Genomic DNA, 21,596 nt, shown 5'->3' with positions numbered 1-21,596 from the left:
AAGGCTAAAAGATAACATACTTGCAGGAGACATTTCAAATCAAGCAGCGACTTACAGGGTGAACCATGCTGATACCTATTATTTTTGGTGGTGTATGCGGGAGGCATAACATGAATGTTAATGAGGGTTTTAAGACCTCCTGTAGTAAAATTAAGGACGCCTGCGGGTGGATTTACAGCACTCAAACATGGAAATGTTGAGGGAACCCCCCTCATCATATATTCCCTTGGCACAACTCCAGTTTGCTAGCTGAAATTCATCAAAATTATTTTATTTGACGCATAGAGAAATGTAAAAGCTGAACTGTACTTCGAGGGATAGTTCCCCCAAAAAATGAAATTTCTGTCATCATCTACTCACCCTCAGTTGAATATAATAGTTTAGTCTTGTTAATTTTACCCTCTAATATTATAGTAATGTACCAAATAAGAAGCGTCCCTGCATAGTTACAGCATTAGCTTGGAGAGCTTTTTTTTCCCGTAAGAAAAATAAATTATCGGTATCGGCAGATTTCATTCTGAATAATCGGTAATGGCAGAAAAAATTTAGTATCGGTGTATATATACAGTATTAGTTGCTCTTACCATAAAATTAAAAGAAAAATAGACTTATTGTAATGAAAAAAGGTTTATTGTAATTTAAAATGTTTAATTTAGTATTTATTTAATTTTTCTCTTAATATTTTGTATAGTTTTCTTTTGTTTATAATCTATTACTGCTATTTTAGAACTAGTATTTCATTTAACCATTAAATATTTTAAGCAAATTTAAAGTTAATACACTGAAATTCAAAAATGTTGAACAATGTTACATTTCTCAGCACAGTGATGTGTTTTAAGTCTTTATGTTCCACGTTTTTCAATACAACACATACCCAAAACTTAAAAATAATCCCCAAAAAATGTACATTTAGTTAATTTTCAGAATTTTTTTTTTCAATTAAACAAAAATGTATTTTTATTGATAATAATAATACTGCATGAAAATCTCCATAAAGTATCCTACTATAAGTGACTCATATGTTATAATATAGTAAATATTATAAAGATGCGGCACAACGAGGAGCACCGCAGCAGAGCTCTGAACACATGAACTGATTCAGCCCCATTTACGAAGCATTTTGTGAATTATACACACCACTGAAGACATGATGGCAACGTCTGCTGATGGCCTTGTAATAATGCACTGCATTATGTTACTAGCCATTCAGCCATGCAGTCTGTTCATTCTCATCTACAGCTTTTAAGAAAAACACCTTGAAGCAGGTTGGCTGAACAAAGCGTGACAAGGCTTCATGAAAGTAATGCCATAAACGTCTGTCACAGGGAAAGAACCAGACTGGAAGTGACATTTCTAAGATTTTTCGAAGGTTGTCATTCAGCGAAATGAGAGAGAAATATACCACTTCTACAAAAGCGGAAACATTTTTATAACATTTTAAACCCCATAAAATGCCAGCTGGTGAAGAGCAGGCAACCTCCACAAAACTGCTTACGGTCTCTAGATTTGAAGAATCAAGATAAATGTGCCCATTTCTGTTTGTTTAGTTTTTGCTTCATTTTTTTATTTTATTTTTTGCATTGACAAGGGAGTTCATTAATGCAGTGGTTTCTAACCCTGGTCCTGGAGGCACCCCACCAATGCACATTTTGCATGTCTTCTTTCTCTGACACATGTTTTATGTCTTGGAGTCTCTGCTAATGAGCTGATGACCTGAATCAGGTGTGTTTGATTAAGAATACACACAAAACTTGCAGTGTTGGAGTGCCTCCAGGACCAGGGAGTTTTGGTGTGCTAATAAATGCTCTGCTAAGTGAAATAAAGTATTTGGAAAACAAATAGCTAATGAATAATCATAAACTCAGGAAAAGTAGAGAGAGAAATCAGATCCAAATAGGAATAAATACACACTTATCGCAACTTTTAGGCAAGTCGGTACTTATTTTTTACAATCTTTTTCTTTTTTGTAACTACATTAGTTAACCTGAACAATACTACAGCATTTATTAATCTTAGTCAATTTCAACATTTGGTAATACTAAAATCAAGCTCATCTTTTAAAGGGATAGTTCACCCAAAAATGAAAACTCAAGTTTTTCCAAACCTGCATGAGTTTATTCTGTGGCACACAAAAGAAAGCAATATATGGGGTCCAGCAGCTATTTGGTTATCCACATTCTTCAAAAGACATTTTATGTGTGTGTAACAAAAGAAAGAAAACTCATACAGGTTTGGAACAACTTTAGGGGGGAAAAGTGAAAAAGACAGACTTTTCATCTTTGGGTGAACTATCCCTTTAACATTTCTTAATGAACTATGAACTAAACGAAACAATAAATAACAAAAATGCTTTAAAAAATTATATTGTTCAATGGGAGTTAAACTAATGTTAGCAAATGAGACCCAACTATAAAGTGCTATCATAAAACAGTCAAGTTAAAGCTATGCATCAGTATCATGTCTTCAGCTAAGCAACATGCTAACACTAAACTTCACTGAATTAAATGTGATGTGCTTCGCCTGAGGAACATAATTTGTTCTAAATCGTTCACTTAAGTTCTTTGTCAGTTAGATGCTGCGTTTAAAGGCAGCTCACTAGGTTTTGGAGCAATAAACACTCCCAAATTAAACTCCACTGAGTCATGAAATGTAGTTTGTGTGCTGCGTACTTAAGCAAAAGTATTATTCTTTGTTGTGTGCAATCAGGGCCAGCTAATTATCTCCCACTCAATCATGGCAATTGATTCACGGGATACTGGCTCCACTCCTAGAATTACACTAATGGTGCAGGCTACTCTGACACGCGGTCATAAATTGTGTGTGCCGGCTTCTCGGGTCACATAACGTGGCGCTTGGGAGTGATGGGGAAAAGTGCAAAGAGGTGGGTAACATGCACACTCTGCCAGCGCACTGCAGAGACTCCTGGCATGACGACACCCCAGAGGGAATGGGGCGGAATGGATGTTAAATTTGTGGCCGTAATTCTGCCAAATGTCCAAGAGGCTTCCTTCCCAAAGGCTTTGAGCTTTTTCTTTAATCTTGCTTTTGGACCTTGATTTGAATGGTGCTTTTCACAACACATGTCCATTACTACTATAGCCCTTTGTCATGACTCCTTAAAAGCTCCCAGAGAAAATATGATAGTCTTTCATGTTAGAAGTAGGGAAATAACATCCAAGGAAAGGCAAAAGGCCTAGTGATGAAATAAAACAAAATAATACAATAATACAATGTTGACAGAAAACAAAACCAAGAACAAAAGTAATATTTAATAATAAATAAATCACATTTATTTAAAAATCAGTATTTAAATAAAAACTGAGTTGCAGATAAGCTATCAAGTTGAAATATATGTTTACATGCATTTCTACAACCGTTCTCTCTAGTTTAAATACGATTGGCTGAGTTCTGTTTCCAGCAATGCGATATTGTGCTGATAACAGCATTCCAAATGTTTCACCGTTTGCTTCATTCTGTTTGCGGTATTTCTCATAGCCTGTCATGGCTGACATGCAGACCCACTTTCATTTTATAAATAGAACTGTTTTTGTTTCACAGAATGTAGTTTTAAGAGTTTTTAGGGGAGAATTTATTTGTTTAGACTTCAAATATGCGGTTTGTTAATAAAGATAATGTTTATTTGAAAATTTGCTTGTTGATGTTTTCAGAGATGTGAGCTTTTAATACAATAAACATAAAGCAATAAGCTTTGAAAGAAGCAACTCAACGTTCCTTTGTTACTAGTTCTAAAAATTGCTTTCGAATTAGTAACATAGGCTTGGGCTCAGCTTGAGATTTGAATCTGTGGCAAATGGAAATAGTTCTGTAAAAAAGAAGGTTTTTAAAAAGCATTCCGTTATTCTTGCTTTTTTATAAAAAAAAATAAAATAAAAAAAAACTTCTGTCGTCAAACTGTTGTATAAACACATTACAGACAACATCACACTGACATGTTCCGGTATTCGGTAATGCGATATATGACGGTAATGTATACGCACAATATTGTTATCATGGGCATTTCTAAATACTGTGAACAATTATACATTACAAATTATTCAGAATTTGAAATGCATTTAAAGAATATTTTTCCCATCAACTGGTCAAAATGCACAACACCGCTGTATGCTGCTTGAAAGACAGGTGTGCACTCTGATGTAAACAACCAAGTGGTAGTAGTACATAGGGAACATGTGAAAACACATCCACTCTCTGACAGCAGATGGCGCTAAACTGCAGAAAATGCAGCCCTTACACTGGAAACCTCATAAATAAAGCAGCTGCGCTACTTTCTAAAATGTTGTTAAATAGATTTACATAGCTATTTAGATTTGTGGATTTGCTGTGTTGTTCATCACAGCTCCATATACTTAATTATTTAGACTTAATGGGCTATTCATAACTTTTCTTTTTTTTCATTTTAGTCTGGACTACAACATACCTTAGATATTGTTTGAAAGTGTTTTGATTCTTTATTGTTCACACTTTAAATCAGGGCTTCATTAATTAACATTAGTTAATTCATTAGTTAACATAAGGCCAATAAAAAAATATTATAGGTTATATAAATTATAGGTTTTCCAATATTTAATAACACATTGTTAAAATCAAAAGTTGCAGCTGTGTTATTTAATGAGCTAACATGAACTAAGACTTGTATTTTTTAACAAAGATTAATAACTTCTGTAGCAATTGTAGCTAGTAGTAGTAATATAGTAATATAATTTCTCAAGGTTTCTGCTGGTTTAATGAAGATAAATATAATATGTTTTAAAACAAGTAAAGAAAATGTAAGGAATAAATTGAATGGAACATAATACATCAATTTATACATGTAAATATCTAGAGACCACAATGAGTTGTATTTGTAAAAAAAAAAAAAAAAAAAAAAAAAAATACATATTTCCATTACTTTTTATTCATTCATCTATTCATTAATTTAAAAAAACAGTTAAAAGGTTTGAATGGCTCTGCTCCAAACAACTGGAGTTTAATCATGTTTACTGATCACAGCTTTCTGCTTTTTATCAATGTTTTTGTCTTGTTTTCCAATCCAAATGTCTACTCTTAAATCAAAACATATTTATTTTGGAAGCAAAATGACGAGAAATGTTGTTTACTGTGAAATAGATCAAAATGAAATGAATTTATGCATGAAACAATAACAAATATTTGCCAAAGGGCTCAGAAAATGAACTTAATTCAAAGGGAAAACATGTTTTCATTCCCAGTTAACAGATATTTGTTTTTGTTTCAAGCATGAACTCACTTTTTGTGTTCAGTTTCTTAGAAAACAAGACTTCGTGTATTAATTCTGCATATTAAGTAAATGTATTCAAATAAAAATTAATATTGATTTAAGGATGTTTGTACTGGAAAACAAGACAAAAATACTGAGCATGATACTAATTTTTTGCAGTGCATGCAACATTTAATGCAATGTCTTTATGAAATGCAAACTTTCTGTTGTTTTTAATGCTTTATTTTGGATTGCAATCACGAGGCATGATATATTTCGCAAAGTATCCACATGCATATTAGGTGTCAGACAACCTTTTATGTGTAAATTAAAATAAATAAAAAAAACTGTATGTTTTGCCTTTGTTTCATGTTGTATTTCATCTGAATACCTAAAAGAAATAAATATGCAAATACATTATTTTTTCCACTAATCTGGTCTATTATAAACAACTGTTCAACATATATTTAAAACATATATATCACCAGGTCAAGAAACATGAACTCAATTTGAGGCCGTGCCTAATAAAATCCGAAAAATCCATCCCATCTGATAATCCAGTGGCAGACAGACGGCCAGCGAGCAGGAGACGGGACGGGAGGAGAATGGAGTGATTCTGACATCTCCATTTGGTTTTGAGCCGTTTTAGTGTTCTCTAAACCCTGGTTTCTTTCAGAGCGCTCTTGTCTTTAGGTCAGATGGGATTAAGAGATTAGATGAGCAGTAGTTAATTGCCAGTGCTGAGTAATTAACACAGGGGTCAACAAACCTGACCTCTTCTGCATTACACTATGACTTTTGAACTAATCACTCGATGTCTGGGGAGTAACTAAAACATAACTTTCAGTCGTGTGAAAGTTATTCAACTGATTTCAAAACGTTTTTGCTTTTCCATTTACTTTTTCCAACCAAGTGGTTTCACGTGATAAAACTCTACATTGTGGTTCTTGAAGTCAAGTGGTATTTGCATGCAACTTTTACAGCTGAGGACTTTTATAAACGTTGATTTGCTTTTTTTTTCTTAAGGTTTCTTCATAATGTTTGACATGCTGAATATGAAAAACACAATTATGTTTTGTGTATCATTAAAGGTCATCGTGAAAATGAATGATAAAAAAACAGCTGATCTGTTATTACTCATGCATAAAAAAATGGCATAATCCTCAGTTAACAACAGTTTATCAAACAGTTTACAAATGTGAGTCATACAAAATTCAGAGTACGTTGCATAATTGTTGTCTGTTAAGACTCGTCCCATGATGTCTGGAATATTCCAGAAACCACTGGAATATTACAGAATGTTTTAGAAACTTCTAGAATGTTGCAAAATATCTTTTAAAAATAACACAAACACAAAAATTAATACAAATAATTATCTGCACTAAACCAATTCTTTATTATTAATGCTACAAATTCAAACATTTACGCTTTACATAAAAATAAATAGCACAATAACAATTAGCACCACAAAAACCTTTCTTTTAAAAATCAGTTTTTAAAGACTTTTTAATGTTTCTGGAAGAATCCTCTTATGCTCACCAAGGCTGTATTCATTTGATCAAAAATACAGAAAAAAAAGTAGTTAAATTGAGAAATATTATTACAATAAAAAAAAGATTTTGATTTAAATATATTGTAAAAATGTATTCCTGTGATGCATGTATTAAGTGTCACATGATCCTTCAGACATTATCCTAACATGCTGATTAGCTGATCAAGAAAAATTTATTATCTTAACATTATCAATGTTGAAAATATGCTTAGTATTATATAGTAGAAAACAGCTGTGCTTGTAATATGCTTAATATTTTTGTCTGTGGAACCACTTTCAGAATTCTTTGATGAACAAAATCTCAGACCCCAAATTTTTGAATGTTCGTGTGTAAAGGGTGCAAAAACAGATGGTGAGTGAAGTGGCAGAGAGAAAAAAATAAGTGTACTACCCAAGCTGTCCAAAGCATGGACACACTAAATATTTCAATTGAAGTCATAAGCCAATAGTTTCATAAGCTAGGATTGCAATGTCAAGTTGTTTGACAGATTGCTCGCACTGTTTAATGAGGTTGAACCCAATTTATCGGCAGGACACTGCATCTTGCTGTAATATTCTCTTCTGTAAATGATATAAATATTCAAAGTAATATGTTTCCATTATGCAAAATAGCACAACTTAACGGCAAGTGAGCAATTAAATGTCATAGCCTTCACATACTTCAAATGAACACTCACTGAAGCCACTAACCTGGCAAAAAGCTTGGCAAATCCAGTAATTACTTGACTCAACCTGGCAGCTTGTAATCAAAACATTGTTTCCTGGCAGACTTATAAAAAACCCTGGGCACTTATTCCCAGGCAATTTCAGCCAGTCATGGTCTTTTTACAGTGTATAGAGCAATATGCATCAGAAACTCCTTGTAACAAGTCGCATCAAACAACCAGGGCCAGCTGAATCTGCTTGAGTAACTTTTGCCATAGAACAATCTCATTAACTTATTACAGGGAAAATCCCCACGGAGCACCCTGAGATAGGTGCCTTGCTCAAGGGCACAACAGTGAGCCGCATGGCTCGTTTCTTGCAGGTATCGAACCAGCAGTCCTTTCAATTTCCTCCCGCGTCTTAACGACCTCAACATCCCACCCTCAAAAAAAGCAAGGTCAAGAAAAAAGGTTATCTTTGTCTAGGTCTAGGGATTGAACAATATCATAGAGATACCAATATAATTTATGTTGTTAACAATGATAAGTTCTGGACACTTTTCCTCAATCTTTATAGCGGATCACAAAGCAGAAATAAACAACGAGTCAGTGCATGTGTCTTATGTCTGCATGTTCTGCGTGTGTCTCTGTAAACAAATGGTATTGTTGTTTTGTCTACTATACAAAACCCCAAACAGGCATGATGCTAACAACGTTTTCACCATCTGGTGTTTCAATATGAGACATGAACACACACACCATTTCATTTGAGAAAAAAAAACAACTAACAAACATACACTGAAGCTCATAGATCAACGAAAATAAGAGTTCAGTTTAACTTGAAGAAATTATGACAGAAATATATTACTATTATGTACTTCTCAATATAATATTACGATTATTTTTAAGAAATATCAAACAGCCAAGATATTTTTACATCCAATTTATACAGTTTTGTCGTGCAGCATCTTATCTGAAAAAAAGTTTTATTGTTACATCATTTTGATGGTTACTTTGTGTTAAATATGAAATCGAAGAATACAGAAAAAATAAAGACTGAAAACTGAATTTTGTGTAAAGTAAAACAAAATTCACAGAACCCAAAACTAAAAGACATCTACTAGGCAGAGTTTAATTGCAAGCAAAAAAGTCTCACTGACAATCGTTCTCAAGGTCTAAAAACATGTGGAAGGCATTTCCCCATTAATGGTAAATTAATATATTGATAAATACTGATATTGCATGATACGGAAAGAAATATCATGATAATATTTTTGGACATATGGCTGAGCCCTATCTTGGTCCATTTCTGAGCTTCCTTAAGAGGGACTTAATATTAGGCTGTACATAAAGTAAACTGAACAATTATGCCCTTCAGCCTTCTGAACACAAAATGTCTGTAAATGACACTTCGGTTCTGGACATTTTGGCTGAGGCGTTTGTTTGGGTCGCTCTCTTTTCGCTCCGTCATTTGACAGGCTGCCCGCTGGCTTTAATGAAGACAGATAAAAGGAGGAGTGGGGGTATCAGCTGCGTCTGGGGATGAGGCGTGAAACTGAGTTTAATTGCCTCCATGATCAAGAGCCTTGAGCAGAGATTCATTGCCCCTTGTCCAGCTACAGTGAGTACACAGGACCCACTTCGCTCGGAGATGCATCTCCTTGTGAAGATAAGAGACAAGCTTGCACCCTGTCCTGGTTGTCAACAGACCCAGGAGAGTGGATTTCTGTCACAAACTCAAATAAAGAGGGTAACATGATGTGCAAGACTGAAAGAAATGCAATTTATGGCCAAGTGCCACAGAAATACTAGAAATGAAAAGTTTCTAACATTATTAACACTTCTTGTTTTTACACTTAAATTTCAGGTTTACTGAAAAAGTGGTAGCATCTAAATCAGTGTTTCAAATCCATACAGTAAAAGAGATAATTCAGGTTTTCCAATAAATGGTGACATTTTAGTTCCAGTAAAATAGGTTTGACCTGTGTGTGTGTGAATATAAATATTCATACACAGAGATAGATGACAATTGATTTGACCATAACTTTTTATCAATATTATGACTTCAGATTATTTATTTAATAATCAGTTCTTAAATACTGGGTTTACCCATAAATGATCTATATCTATGATATCCATGATCTATAAATGGTGGTATCTAAAACAGTATTTCAAATTCATACACATTAGTAGTGATAGATGATAAACAATTAGAATTTTCTTTTGTTCAACATTACGACTCTCCTGCGTAGCTTTTAATATGTTCTTGAATGCTGGGTTTATCCATTAATCGTGCTACTGAAAACGGCGTTTCAAATTCAACAGTAACAGTTTCAATTCAAAAGTTGGACAAGTATCTGATTCGTCGACCATCTTGGCCCATCCCATAGCAGGGATTTACATAAACTGCCCAAAACCTTTGAACCACCATGAGATCATTAATTTCCCAGAAAAATTATTTTTAACAACACAAAATTCTTGGAATGAGGGAGTCAGTCTGACACATAACACACTGGTTATTCATTAAAACCTTTAAACCTCTCAGAGCGGTTTAATTACAGCAGGTATTTGATCAAAGGCCCTCAAAGTCAACAGGGTAATTTAGCCTGCATCAATCTGAGAACATATGAACTAAATCTGCTTCAACCCCACAGCCCGCTCACTCTTCTAACCCTCCCTTTCTAGAAGTATAAATAATGAACTAGAGGCTAGGGGTTATCACAATAATTAGGTGCTAATTTGTTCAATTCAAGAGCCCTCAATGGCCTTCAAAAAGCTCTTGCCTGCTCAAAGAGACCTGCCATCTGTGGTCCTTTAACCCTCATTGACCACCGGGGGCAACAATGGCGAGAACTAAAACCAATTAATCAGCTCGAGTTTTCAGATTGCAATAACGTTTTCCCTTCACCTCCACATTTGACAAATTACCTTCCAGCAATAGATTTTTTTTCTTTTAACAAAATAATCAAATAGAGCGTGAAGCAGTTGAGTAGAGAAACAGCTCAGTAGCAATACTGGAAATAACACAACGTGCTGAGGACAAGTGGCCGTGCAACGCAATCTGGCTATGTGAGTTTCTCTAGAGTCTGCTGGAATGAAATTAATGGAAAAATACTTTCATCCTCCCGCCTGTAACCCAGGACGACCAAAGCTCATCTGTATGTTGAAAGAGTGAAGCGAGCTAATTAGTGATTTCACCTCACGGGAGAAAAATGAGAGAGAATTCAGTAGTCCGTCAGAATCGCCAAGGTCTTAACACTGACTCATTCAAAGGCTGAAGGATATTTGGAGTGCTGAAGGAGCGTTATTAATACAGTATCAGGAATACAGATTCACAGCTTTTCAGCTGCTATGGTTAAAAATTTAATTCAAAGTAAAATATAAGAAAATAAAGAAATAGCATCTGCAACCCACAATAAACCAAACTGAACAGCAGGACTTTACATAATTATTTACCCATGTACATTATTATTATTATTTAGTATTATTTATTAGTATTATTTTATTAGTATTATTTTTAATATTATTATTATAGTAATTATTATTTTAGCAGCTTTTTTGCCAGTTCCCAAGTTTTGGGGTCTTCATATCTTCAATATAGCATCAGTACTAGGCTTAATAAAATGATGTTCATTTTCTGTCTATATTAATATAAAAATATAATACAAACTTACATATTGGATAGATTTATATGACATTGACTTATTAAATAAAGCCAAAATACCTATTTGGCATTAACCGAATACAAGCTGAAAAGAGGAAAAATATTGTTTTTTATTTGGAAGAAATAATGTGCATTGGTGAATTGTGCACAATAACACCAGGTCCAAGCAATAGAAAGCTATCAGGACCAAATAGTGACTTCCTGCTGACTTAAAAATTGCTTAAATTGGTTACTCAAGTGTCCTAGATATTCCATTTTCCATTTTTGCACAGTGTCCATAATTGACAAGGAAAAGAAAGAAAAAAAATAACCCAGGGAACCCAGAAAGGAACATGAGGTTGTTTAGTGTTCCTTGGAGGGTGAACTACTGTCAAACCCCAGCGGCGCTGACAGAATGTATTCACGGATAAGAACCAAAACAGAGCACGCTGTGTCACTATCGCTGCAGAATCTCATCATTCCTGCACTACTGCCAGCCAATCACAGCCGAAGCACGAGAGATCAGACACCTGAACTGAAAAAGATGCAGGTGTCCAATGGCACGTCAATTTGGAGTAGACTGGTCGAGCTGCCAGAGAGCAAGAAAGAGTCAGCGAGCATCGCTGAGCACTGAAGGATGCTGGGATGCTTGAGAGGTGATTGGACATAGAGCAGATCTAGCCTGTAGACCAGGGAATCATGCAGAGAGAAAGAGAGAGTGTTTGATGCTTACCCTTGTGGTTGATGGACCATATGCACTGCTTGCTCTGAACGTCCCACATCCTGACAGTCTCATCGTTGGAGCCGGACAGCAGGAGGGTCCCGTCCATAGACACAGACAGACATGTCACCAGATTTCTGTCCAGGAGGAGAGAGAATGTTATAGTGGAGAGAGCAGGTTCAGATTTATTTACAGGTTTATCTGCTCTACAAACCAACAAGTCTGCAAACATTTGTTTTCTTTTATTTTTTGTGGAAAGAGCAAAATTTATATCAAGATTCTTTGAAAAAATAAACATTTATTTGAAACAACAATCTTCTGTAAACTTAACATCTTTACAGTCTTTGTTGATGTAAGCTTGCTAAATAAAATTATTTTATTAATTAAAATAATACATGTATGCAATATATGTATAAAACAATTGAAATATATCTAAATATAAATGTGTGTGTACACTATTCTAAAAATATCCATTATATATTTTCAATATTATCTAATAAATCTAAATCAATTTTGTATTTTTAATTTATCATATATATATATATATATATATATATATATATATATATATATATATATATATATATATATATATATTATTTATTTATTTTTATGAATGACCTATTTATATAATATTTATTTGAAATGTTTTGTATTTTATATATAATTATTTCTACCCAGGCATATATATATATATATATATATATATATATATATATATATACACACACACACACACACACACGTTCCCCGAATGGATTGATATAATTATTTTTCTTTTTATATACTTAATATAATCAAATAACCCACAAAACATAATTTAATCAAAAATAGTCAAAGCCAAATTAAGCGGTCACAAAAATGAACAAGTATTTGTTAGAGTATGATGCCAAAATGACAGCTTTTCTGCCACCAGCATCAGCCATTCTGCGTTTCTCGCTGTGTGTAACCTGAAAACACCAGCACAAATGGAGGCTGTGATTACACCTCCTGCCTGCACCGCTTCACAGGCGGAGCTCCTGTACAAAGCACAGAAACAAGGAGCTTAATCCAAAATGAGTTCACTCCAGAGCAGAAGCCAGAAACGTTCACCTTTTCTTCCTTTTCACTGTCTGATCTTTGAGCTCCGGCACAAAAACGCATGTCTTTTCCTGAAGTAATAACCGAGGACAGACACATGGGTCACAAAAAAAGCACAGACAACCTCACCTGTGTCCTTTGAACACCTGATTGCCGTCGCTGTCCGTCTGGAAGGTTTTATCCCGGCTTAAACTCTGCCAAGCAGGAAAGAAAGACAGAAAAAGAGCAAAAGAGAAAAAGTATTACAATGTGGAGAAAACTATCCAAATGCTAACATGGGTCAACAATAATGACAGCCTGCTGGCTTGGGGTGAAGTGTTTGGGGTCTCGTTGATCAAGTACATGTTTGTATGCCAACAAGGGCAACTGAAAAACATCCTTACAGTTGATCACCGGCTACAGCAAATTAGCTTACAGTCCTGGTACACACAGCCTCCATTAGGTAGCATGGGTTTTAGTCCCGACTGTCTCCTAAACGCTCTGATCGATTGACTTAATGGCATTAATTAAGGAAGAGGCTGTGGGAGAAGTCCGGTGGCCTGGACTGGACCACTGCTGACTCAAATCATTACATCACCTCTTTAAAGCCTGGCAATAAGGAGCATCAATAATACATGACAGGAAGAGTTAAAGCCAGCAGGAGATCTCCAGAAGGAAACGCACGTCTTTCATATTCAGATTTGCACATTAATACGGACAGACATCGCACTGGTCCCGAAATAGTTTTGAGAGACCTTGTTATAATTCAAACAATAGAGCTGTTCAAGTTTATAGTCGTGAAACCCAGAAGAGAATTGGCAATTTCCAGCTATGAGTTCCTTCTGGAATATCTAATGGGGTTTCAGAATAGCTCTTTTTGATTTAAGATTAAAGGGAGGTCTGTGGTTAAAATGACTTGAAAAGACTGTTCAAAAAGCCAGTTTAAACATGCTAGACAAACACTGTACCAAGATTCACGTGAAACCACTGTGTGCATTAAAGCGTAATAAAGAGCTACCACAAGGAAGGCATGTGAGTGAGAATCAGTGTCTCTTATGCTCACCAAAACTGTATTTACTGAATTAAAAATACAGTTAAAACAGTAAAATTATGAAAAAATGCAAAACACACACAAAAAAACTTATTTATTCCTATAATGCGCAGCTGAATATTCAGCATCATTACTCCAGTCTTCAGTGTCACATGATCCTTCAGAAATCATTCTGATATACTGATTTGCTGCTTAATTATTATTCATTATTAATGGTTCTCAGTTATTAATAGTGGTTCTTATTATTAACAGTTGTGCTGCTTAATATATTTCTGGATATTTTTAGAACATACTGAGCCCCATACATAGTGGAATTAATTAATAAATAATTAGCTAAATTGTTTCATTTGTAGCCTCAATTTATTAATTTGTTCCCTCATTTTAGTTAAATCGTCGCAATGCTACAGTAATTTGCTCCCATGTTTAATTTAGTATAAAATGGCTACAACTTAACTAACACGGTTTGATATTAAATTGATTAGTATTATTATCATTTCCATTTCAATTTCATATTTTCAAATAAAATAATAAATAGTGTGATCATACGATTATATTTTTAAATAAAAAGTGAGTATTAAACAAAAAAAAAATGCTACTATTTTATAATACTCAATGCTAATAATTCAATTTAAAGTTAAATTAAGTGAAACCGCTACATTAAAGTGTTTGTATAGAGCGGGGCTGTTCAGAACTAAGTTAAACAGATGTCTTTCTGAGTCAGAAACCTTGACAGGATTAGATTTTAAAAACCTTCAGCAGTAACACACTTCTCAGCTCTGTATTCTTCTCTTTAGGTCTTTTTTCTGTCTTTCTGTCTTTAGAGCAGCCAGGGAGTTGTAAGCTTTCCTGTCAGAAAGTCTTTTTCTATCTAAATATGAAAAATTCAACCCTCGTTCATCACTGACAAGACAATCCGAACAACAAGGGGAAAGAAACAGAGCTGAGGAAGCACTTTCAACAGGGTGAAGAGGTCAATGAAACCACTGGACTGAGAAGAGAAGCTTAGAAGAAGTGTTTAAGGACACAACTGCATAATAAACAATCATTTTTGACATGAAATCTAACCACTGAACACCATAAAGACACATTATGTAGTCCCGAGTGGAAGATTTTTTAGTTTTCCACTAATTTTACCAGCAAGGTATTGTATTTTGTTCAAAGGGAAAATTCTGAACCAATCAGAATGCAAAGATCGAGGCCGATGTTTTGGAAAGAAGTCAGGACGCCTCGTTCCAAGCATCCTCACATTTCTTACATCCCACCAATTAATCTTCCTGTGAAATCAACTTTAAGACAGTAGACCGAAAGTGTTAAGCGTGAAAACCAGCCTTAGACGTCAAAGAGATATGAGTCTATCAATGAATAGCCTTTGAACATCTTGAAAGGTTTTAGAAACATGAAAAAATAAATAAATCAGGAAACCCTACAGACTAATAAGGCTGGCTGAGATTCCAGACGCAAGCAGAATGAAAAACCGAAGAGGCTGAGAAAAAGCACATCAGCACCAGCTAATTAATGCCCTGATTAATGTTCAAGAATGATGATGAACGCATCTGGACAGATTGGGAATCGCATACACTTTCACCTCTGTTTAAAGGTGTTTAGAAACACATGCCGTCTCTCTCACACACATACACTGAATTCAAAAATGCATTCAGACAAACAAAAAGAAGAAAGAAATCTTCAATCGGAAAACACTGTCTCAAGAAGAAACATGTTTATTCATAAAAAATTCTGCCTCTAGCATCTCCTGTTAAGCTTGCGGTTTCTCAATAGGAGCTCAGGAATACTTTATGATATGGTGAGAGCTATAAGACAAATCATATTAAGTGCTGACCAGAAAATATGCTGGTTCTTCCAAACGTTTCTTCCTTCTATCATTGAGTTTTTCAACAATTACGGATCAGAAAGCCATTTCAGACAGCCTGCTCTTTCAAGCTTCAATGATACTGGCCTTCATTAATAACAGGCTACTAAGATGCCATTCAAATCATTATTATAGGCCTATACCATTTTTATGTTGTTTCTACACTGATTCAGAGATTCAACGGGAAACCATAACAGTTTAAATGTGTTATATTAATATGCGATTTATAATGATAAAAAAAAAATTCCCAAATGACCGAACTAATGAAAATATATTTCAAAAGTTAATAAATGTGAAAATGGTATGCGAATGCAAGAACTGTGGCTGATATGACATATTTAATTGTGCATGCTAACTTCTGTTTAGCTTAGTAATTCTCAAAATGAATAACCATTTTCCACTAGGGGTGGTTAATCTGTCTGATTTCCCGATTCGATTTGATTACGATTACTGAAGTCCCGATTCGATTACAGTCGATTTTCGATTATTAACGATTCTCGATTAGCGATTATTGATTTTCCATTTCACAACAGTCAGTAGTAAACAAACTGTGTAAATCATTACTAATAAATGGTAGAAACAAACCGAATACATGTAGCGGTTGGGATTTTCAGTTTACTACATGCAGCAGGCACTCTGATTCCATGTATGGGGCACATATATATTATTCATATGACACACAAACACAAGTAGACAAGACCTTTTTAGTTCAAAATATATGCCCCGTGTCACATCGCCTCTGCTTCTGCTATGAGCTCGTCTAACATACCCAGTGGCATTAGACAAAATCTCCACTACAATACTGTCACCGCGATTGCGGAGAGGTGCGGTCAGAAGACAAATATACCTGTCTAGCGCGGTAAAAATCTCCTGCCTCGTCCCCGCAACAATAACATGCCTGCTAATTTCGCAATGAACACTCTGACCCCTGCAAACGTTGTTCACACCTCTGACATTTGGCAAAGGACCATTTACATTGGGCAAAGGATTCACCGTTTGTGCTTGGTGTAGGGCTATACTTTCATTTTCAGTATCACCGTCATCTTCTGAATGCAGATATTCTCCTTCAGAATCAGTGTCCGCGAATAGAAGTCCCAACACTTCATTGCGGGTTTATTGAAGCTTTATTGATGCCATTAGATAATAATAATAATAATAATGATAATAATAATAAACTAATGCCAATACTCGCTGACGTTGACAACATTGGTCAGCACTCTCAGACTAGCTCCGCTTTTTTCGCACTGATTCAATGGGCTCTAGAAGATTTTGCTAAGGAGCATGACGTTTTTTTGAGTCAGAGATTAAGTAGGCTATTACATGTCTGCTATCTGGTGCAGGGGAGGTTGCATGAAATTTGACACCCTATTTGACAAAATCGGCCATTTTATTCAGTGCCGCATCTTGTCAAGTAAACTCGACCATGGCGCCAAGAGGGTTAGAGCTCCTGCCATGAAAACCAAAAATGAATCCACACGCTTGCTTTGAGCCCAGATGGAGCTGGGTGGATCGGTTGGTTGCTCGCTCCTGGTTTTTCCATTTTGCACACCTGCTCTGGCTGCTTGCTAACTGGAACTGGGCGCGTTCGTGACGTTCAACTCCCGATATAATTTTTTTTACAAAATAAAATAATGCAAAAAAAAAAAAAAAAAAGATTTTTGAAAATGTAATAATTGATTCATACTCGTCCATAACATTCTCGCGATTAATCAATAATCGATTTTTTTTCACCACCCCTATTTCCACGCAGATAAATTTTCTCTCTTTTGTTATTTGATTAACATGAATGACAGACAGCAGGAATATTAGACTGCTGTCACTTTAAGAGCTGCCCGGATCTATTATACTGTTGCAAAATACAAGACAAGGCATTTTGACAAATAAAAGTTTGTGTATTTAACCTACCGTATTTTTCGGACTATAAGTCGCACCTGAGTATAAGTCGCATCAGTCCAAAAATACGTCATGATGAGGAAAAAAACATATAAGTCGCATTCATTTAGAACCAAGAACCAAGAGAAAACATTACCGTCTACAGTCATGAGAGGGCGCTTTATGTCTTCAGTGTAGACTACAGGAGCACAGAGCAGCATCTCTGGCAGTATATAGCGCCCTCTCGCGGCTGTAGATGGTAATGTTTTCACTTGGTTAATTTTTCTCAGTTCTTGTCAAATTAATTTTGATAAATAAGTCGCACCTGACTATAAGTCACAGGACCAGCCAAACTATGAAAAAAAGTGCAACTTATAGTCCGAAAAATACGGTATATGAGCACCTCTAAGGCAGCCCGCAATGAGTCCTCTTTTACTGCTGAAATTGTGTTTCAACTAGCGTTGTTCGATATATATTGTCTGTGATAATATCGTAATTGATGTTTTAACAATGTGCAATTTGACATTGTTTTTTTTGTTGTTGCAAAAACCAAACAAGCCATATCTATAGAGTGCATGCATGTATGCATTACATGATGAAGTCTAGACTAGTGCATGTGCGTATTTAGAGTGTGTTCTTTCACTGCAAGACTCAAATAATCACAAATTCAAGAAAATTTCATATGAAGAGTGTTGTTATTTGTCCAAATTTTACCATGATTACAAATGTGATATAGATTTTTTACAACAGTTCAATGTTCTATGTTCTATGGCGAATCACGCAGGTACTGGGCTACTCCACAGCAGTACCTACCCAAACCAGTCTAAATAGTCAGAATATAAACACTTATTATAGCTGCACCTATAATATAGTAGTGATTCAGGACAAGCCAAAAACAAGGTTAGCAAAATGGATTCATGGTGTACTCGCTTATTATGTATATTTTGAACTCAAAAACGGACTGCAGCTTTGAATGCATTCATGTCCTGCATTAAACAGTGAGTAAATAGATTTAAATCCCACTTCAGAAGCAGCTTCTGCATTTCCTCTGCATTGCAAAGATTCATTTCATTGATACTGATCTCATTTGCTTAGTTTAAGCCAAATGTCTTATTATTCTAATTCAGTGATTAAAATGTAACAATTTGACTTTAAATTTGACTCAAAAGATAAAGACTCTTTTAGGAAAAATTGGTTTCATAAAGGTTCAAATTGCTCATAAAACTTAATATAAACTTATTGGACTATCTGACCACGACACTAAATATAAAGCATGTTAAAATCTTTCTAACACTGTTCAACTGACAACTTTCTTTTCTTTGTGTGTGTGTGTGTGTGTGTGTCTAAAGGGTCATTGCCCACCTAGCATGAACATTCCTGCTAAACATCTCCCACAAAAGGTTTGTAACAAAATGAGAATTAGTAAATGCATTATCGAAGATCTCTTCAAAATACATTAATTTCAACACAACACCAATGTTCTCTGTAAACAGATGTTTCCGATGGTAGAGCCTCATATCTTCTCAAATCTGAAGGCACCTGCTGGGGAATAACCTACTTCCAATGATCCAGGAAAACTACACAGGCTTTAAGTGAAGCTGACAATGGCCATGACACCTGCATACGTTTCATCTGAAATTCCCTTTGAGAGAAGCGTAAAGGTGAAGCGAGGTGAGAATGTGAGGAAACACATTCATTTCACATTCATTTTTGCCTTCCAGCACTGAGAGATTTCTCTAAGATGCCCTGACCTGGACTGAAACAGACAGCTCACCAGAAAAATAAAAAATATAACCACTCACTTCAGTTCTCAGCCGTGCTGAGGAGACATGTGAAGGATCAGGACAGAGGATCACAAAGATCAGCGTATAAACGTTTCACACCAGAAGTTTACTCTGAGAACTATGTGAAAGAAAAGAAATGTAGATTTGACAGAAAATGACTTGACACTATTTACATCTAATCGCTGCCGAGCAGGAGTCCAGTTAAAATGACTGTAATCTTCTCCGTCTAATGCAGTGAAGATAAGACAGGGTGCATTATTGCTTATGAAACCACAACAGGCTGCTTGTCCATATGCTGTTGGCCAATTAAACATCTCATAAACAACTTCACAATGGTGACAAAAACTCTGTTGCAAAGGTCTCATCAGACCTGGATAAATGCCACTGATCAGGAAATGCTGGCGTCTAAAGTGCTTACCGTGCTGCAGAGAGACACCTGAAAAATATTGCCATCACTGCCTCCGCAGAATAGGAAATACTCGCAGGGGTCAAAGGTCACTGACATGATGCCAACGTCGAAGAGAACAGAGAGGAGCATCTCCCCAGAGGAAACTTCCCAGACCTGTGACATGAGGAGAGAGAATAAGGATGGTCAGCGAAAAAAATTACGTCCAATATGACAACAACGGTCTTTTAATAATCAAGTTTGAAACACACGCCAAGTTCTTAGTTGGTTTCATATGTTCTCATAGGTTTGGTATTAAAAAAGTTATGCGTTTTCAAGAAATACAATATTCTGCCTATAAGAATACATAAAATTAACGTATAAATCATTTTTTAGGTCTATTGCATTAGAGCTTTCAATGAATCAGGTGATGTACACATTCATCATAGACAGATTTAAGAAGATTTAAGACATTTTCAAACCTTTTAAGACCAAGCAAAGAAAATGTAAAGAATAAATCTCAATTTATTATTTATTTTTTGTTATTCGTTGTTTATTCATTAATTTTATTTGTAGATTTAACATTTGTAGATGATGTAACTTAAAGCAACAGAGTTGTAACAATTCTAAATACCATTCATTCAGTGTATTTACATTTTCATAATCCGTTTAATATATATATACACTACCGTTAAATGGTTTGGAATCAGTTTGATTTTGAATTTAAATTTTAAAATGAAAACAGAATTTATTCAAAATGGAAATCTGGTGTTACAATATACACTACTGTTTAAAAGTTTGGGGTCGGTACATTTTTTTCTTTCTTTTTTTTTAATGTAATGAATACTATTTTTCAGCAAGGATGTTCTAAATGGTCAAAACATTTAGCACAGTTGCCAAATATATGTATATATAGCAGCACAACGGTTTCAAATATTAATAATAAATCAGCATATCAGAATGATTTCAGAAGGATCATGGTGACACTGAAAACCGGAGTAATGATGCTGGAAACTCAGCTTTGATCACAGAAATTAAATATATTTTAAAGCATAATAAAACAGAAAACCATTATTAGAAGTTTAAATAATATTTGATTTGATGAGCACAAGAGACTCCATTATATATATACACATTATATATATATATATATATAACAAATACATATTACACATTAATAAATAAATCTGTATATGTGACTTGACTATCGTACTCTGAACAGGACTCAGTCTGTACCTCTACTTACAGATGTTTAGATATTAGCATTGGAAAACAAAACAAAATACTTAAAAGATTTTTTTTGTTTCATAGTGCATGCAACATTTAATGTCTTGACTTACTGAATTTAGCACTTTCTGCTCTGATTTAAGACCTTTTAAGGCCTTAATTTGTTAAAGCGTGGATTAAGATTTTGTTTAAGACCTGCAGAAATCCTGCAGAGAAGTGGTGTTATCAAGAAATGGTTTTAATAAACTATTGTGTGGAACAAAAAAAATAAAAATCGTTAGATTCTTTGACATTTGCATTGATTAAACTAGAAATGAATAATGACACAAAGAGAGGCAGACAGAAAAGAATGAAGAGACAGATAAGAGTGAATACAAAAAGACAAAGACTTCTCAGTAATCGTTACTCAGTCTAGGTCAGGACTGTAATTCCCTCAGGATGATAAAATCCACAAAGACTGCCGTCTCTCCAGCATCTACACATTCCTGTTCCAACTTCCAGCTTAATGGTAGCACTTTTGCCAAAAAGTCTGATGGTCTCTCATTGGTACAGGGG

The 21,596-nt window shown here is 34.9% G+C and overlaps 1 protein-coding gene across 1 annotated transcript in view; it reads right to left on the bottom strand.

Moving 5' to 3' along the window:
• wdr18 (WD repeat domain 18) overlaps window positions 1-21,596 on the bottom strand; it is a 54,740-nt gene that overhangs the window by 12,819 nt on the left and 20,325 nt on the right. Inside the window, exons 5-7 of the mRNA XM_026274795.1 lie at window positions 19,848-19,991; window positions 13,006-13,070; window positions 11,809-11,933 (exon numbers count right to left, since the gene is read on the bottom strand). Of these exons, the coding sequence (XP_026130580.1) occupies window positions 11,809-11,933; window positions 13,006-13,070; window positions 19,848-19,991 (334 nt within the window). The remainder of the gene's footprint in view (window positions 1-11,808; window positions 11,934-13,005; window positions 13,071-19,847; window positions 19,992-21,596) is intronic.

This window comes from Carassius auratus, chromosome 11 (genome assembly GCF_003368295.1).
Source record: "Carassius auratus strain Wakin chromosome 11, ASM336829v1, whole genome shotgun sequence".
NCBI lineage: Eukaryota > Metazoa > Chordata > Actinopteri > Cypriniformes > Cyprinidae > Carassius > Carassius auratus.
Note: the sequence above shows the minus strand (reverse complement) of the source record. Positions and strands in the feature narration are given on the sequence as shown.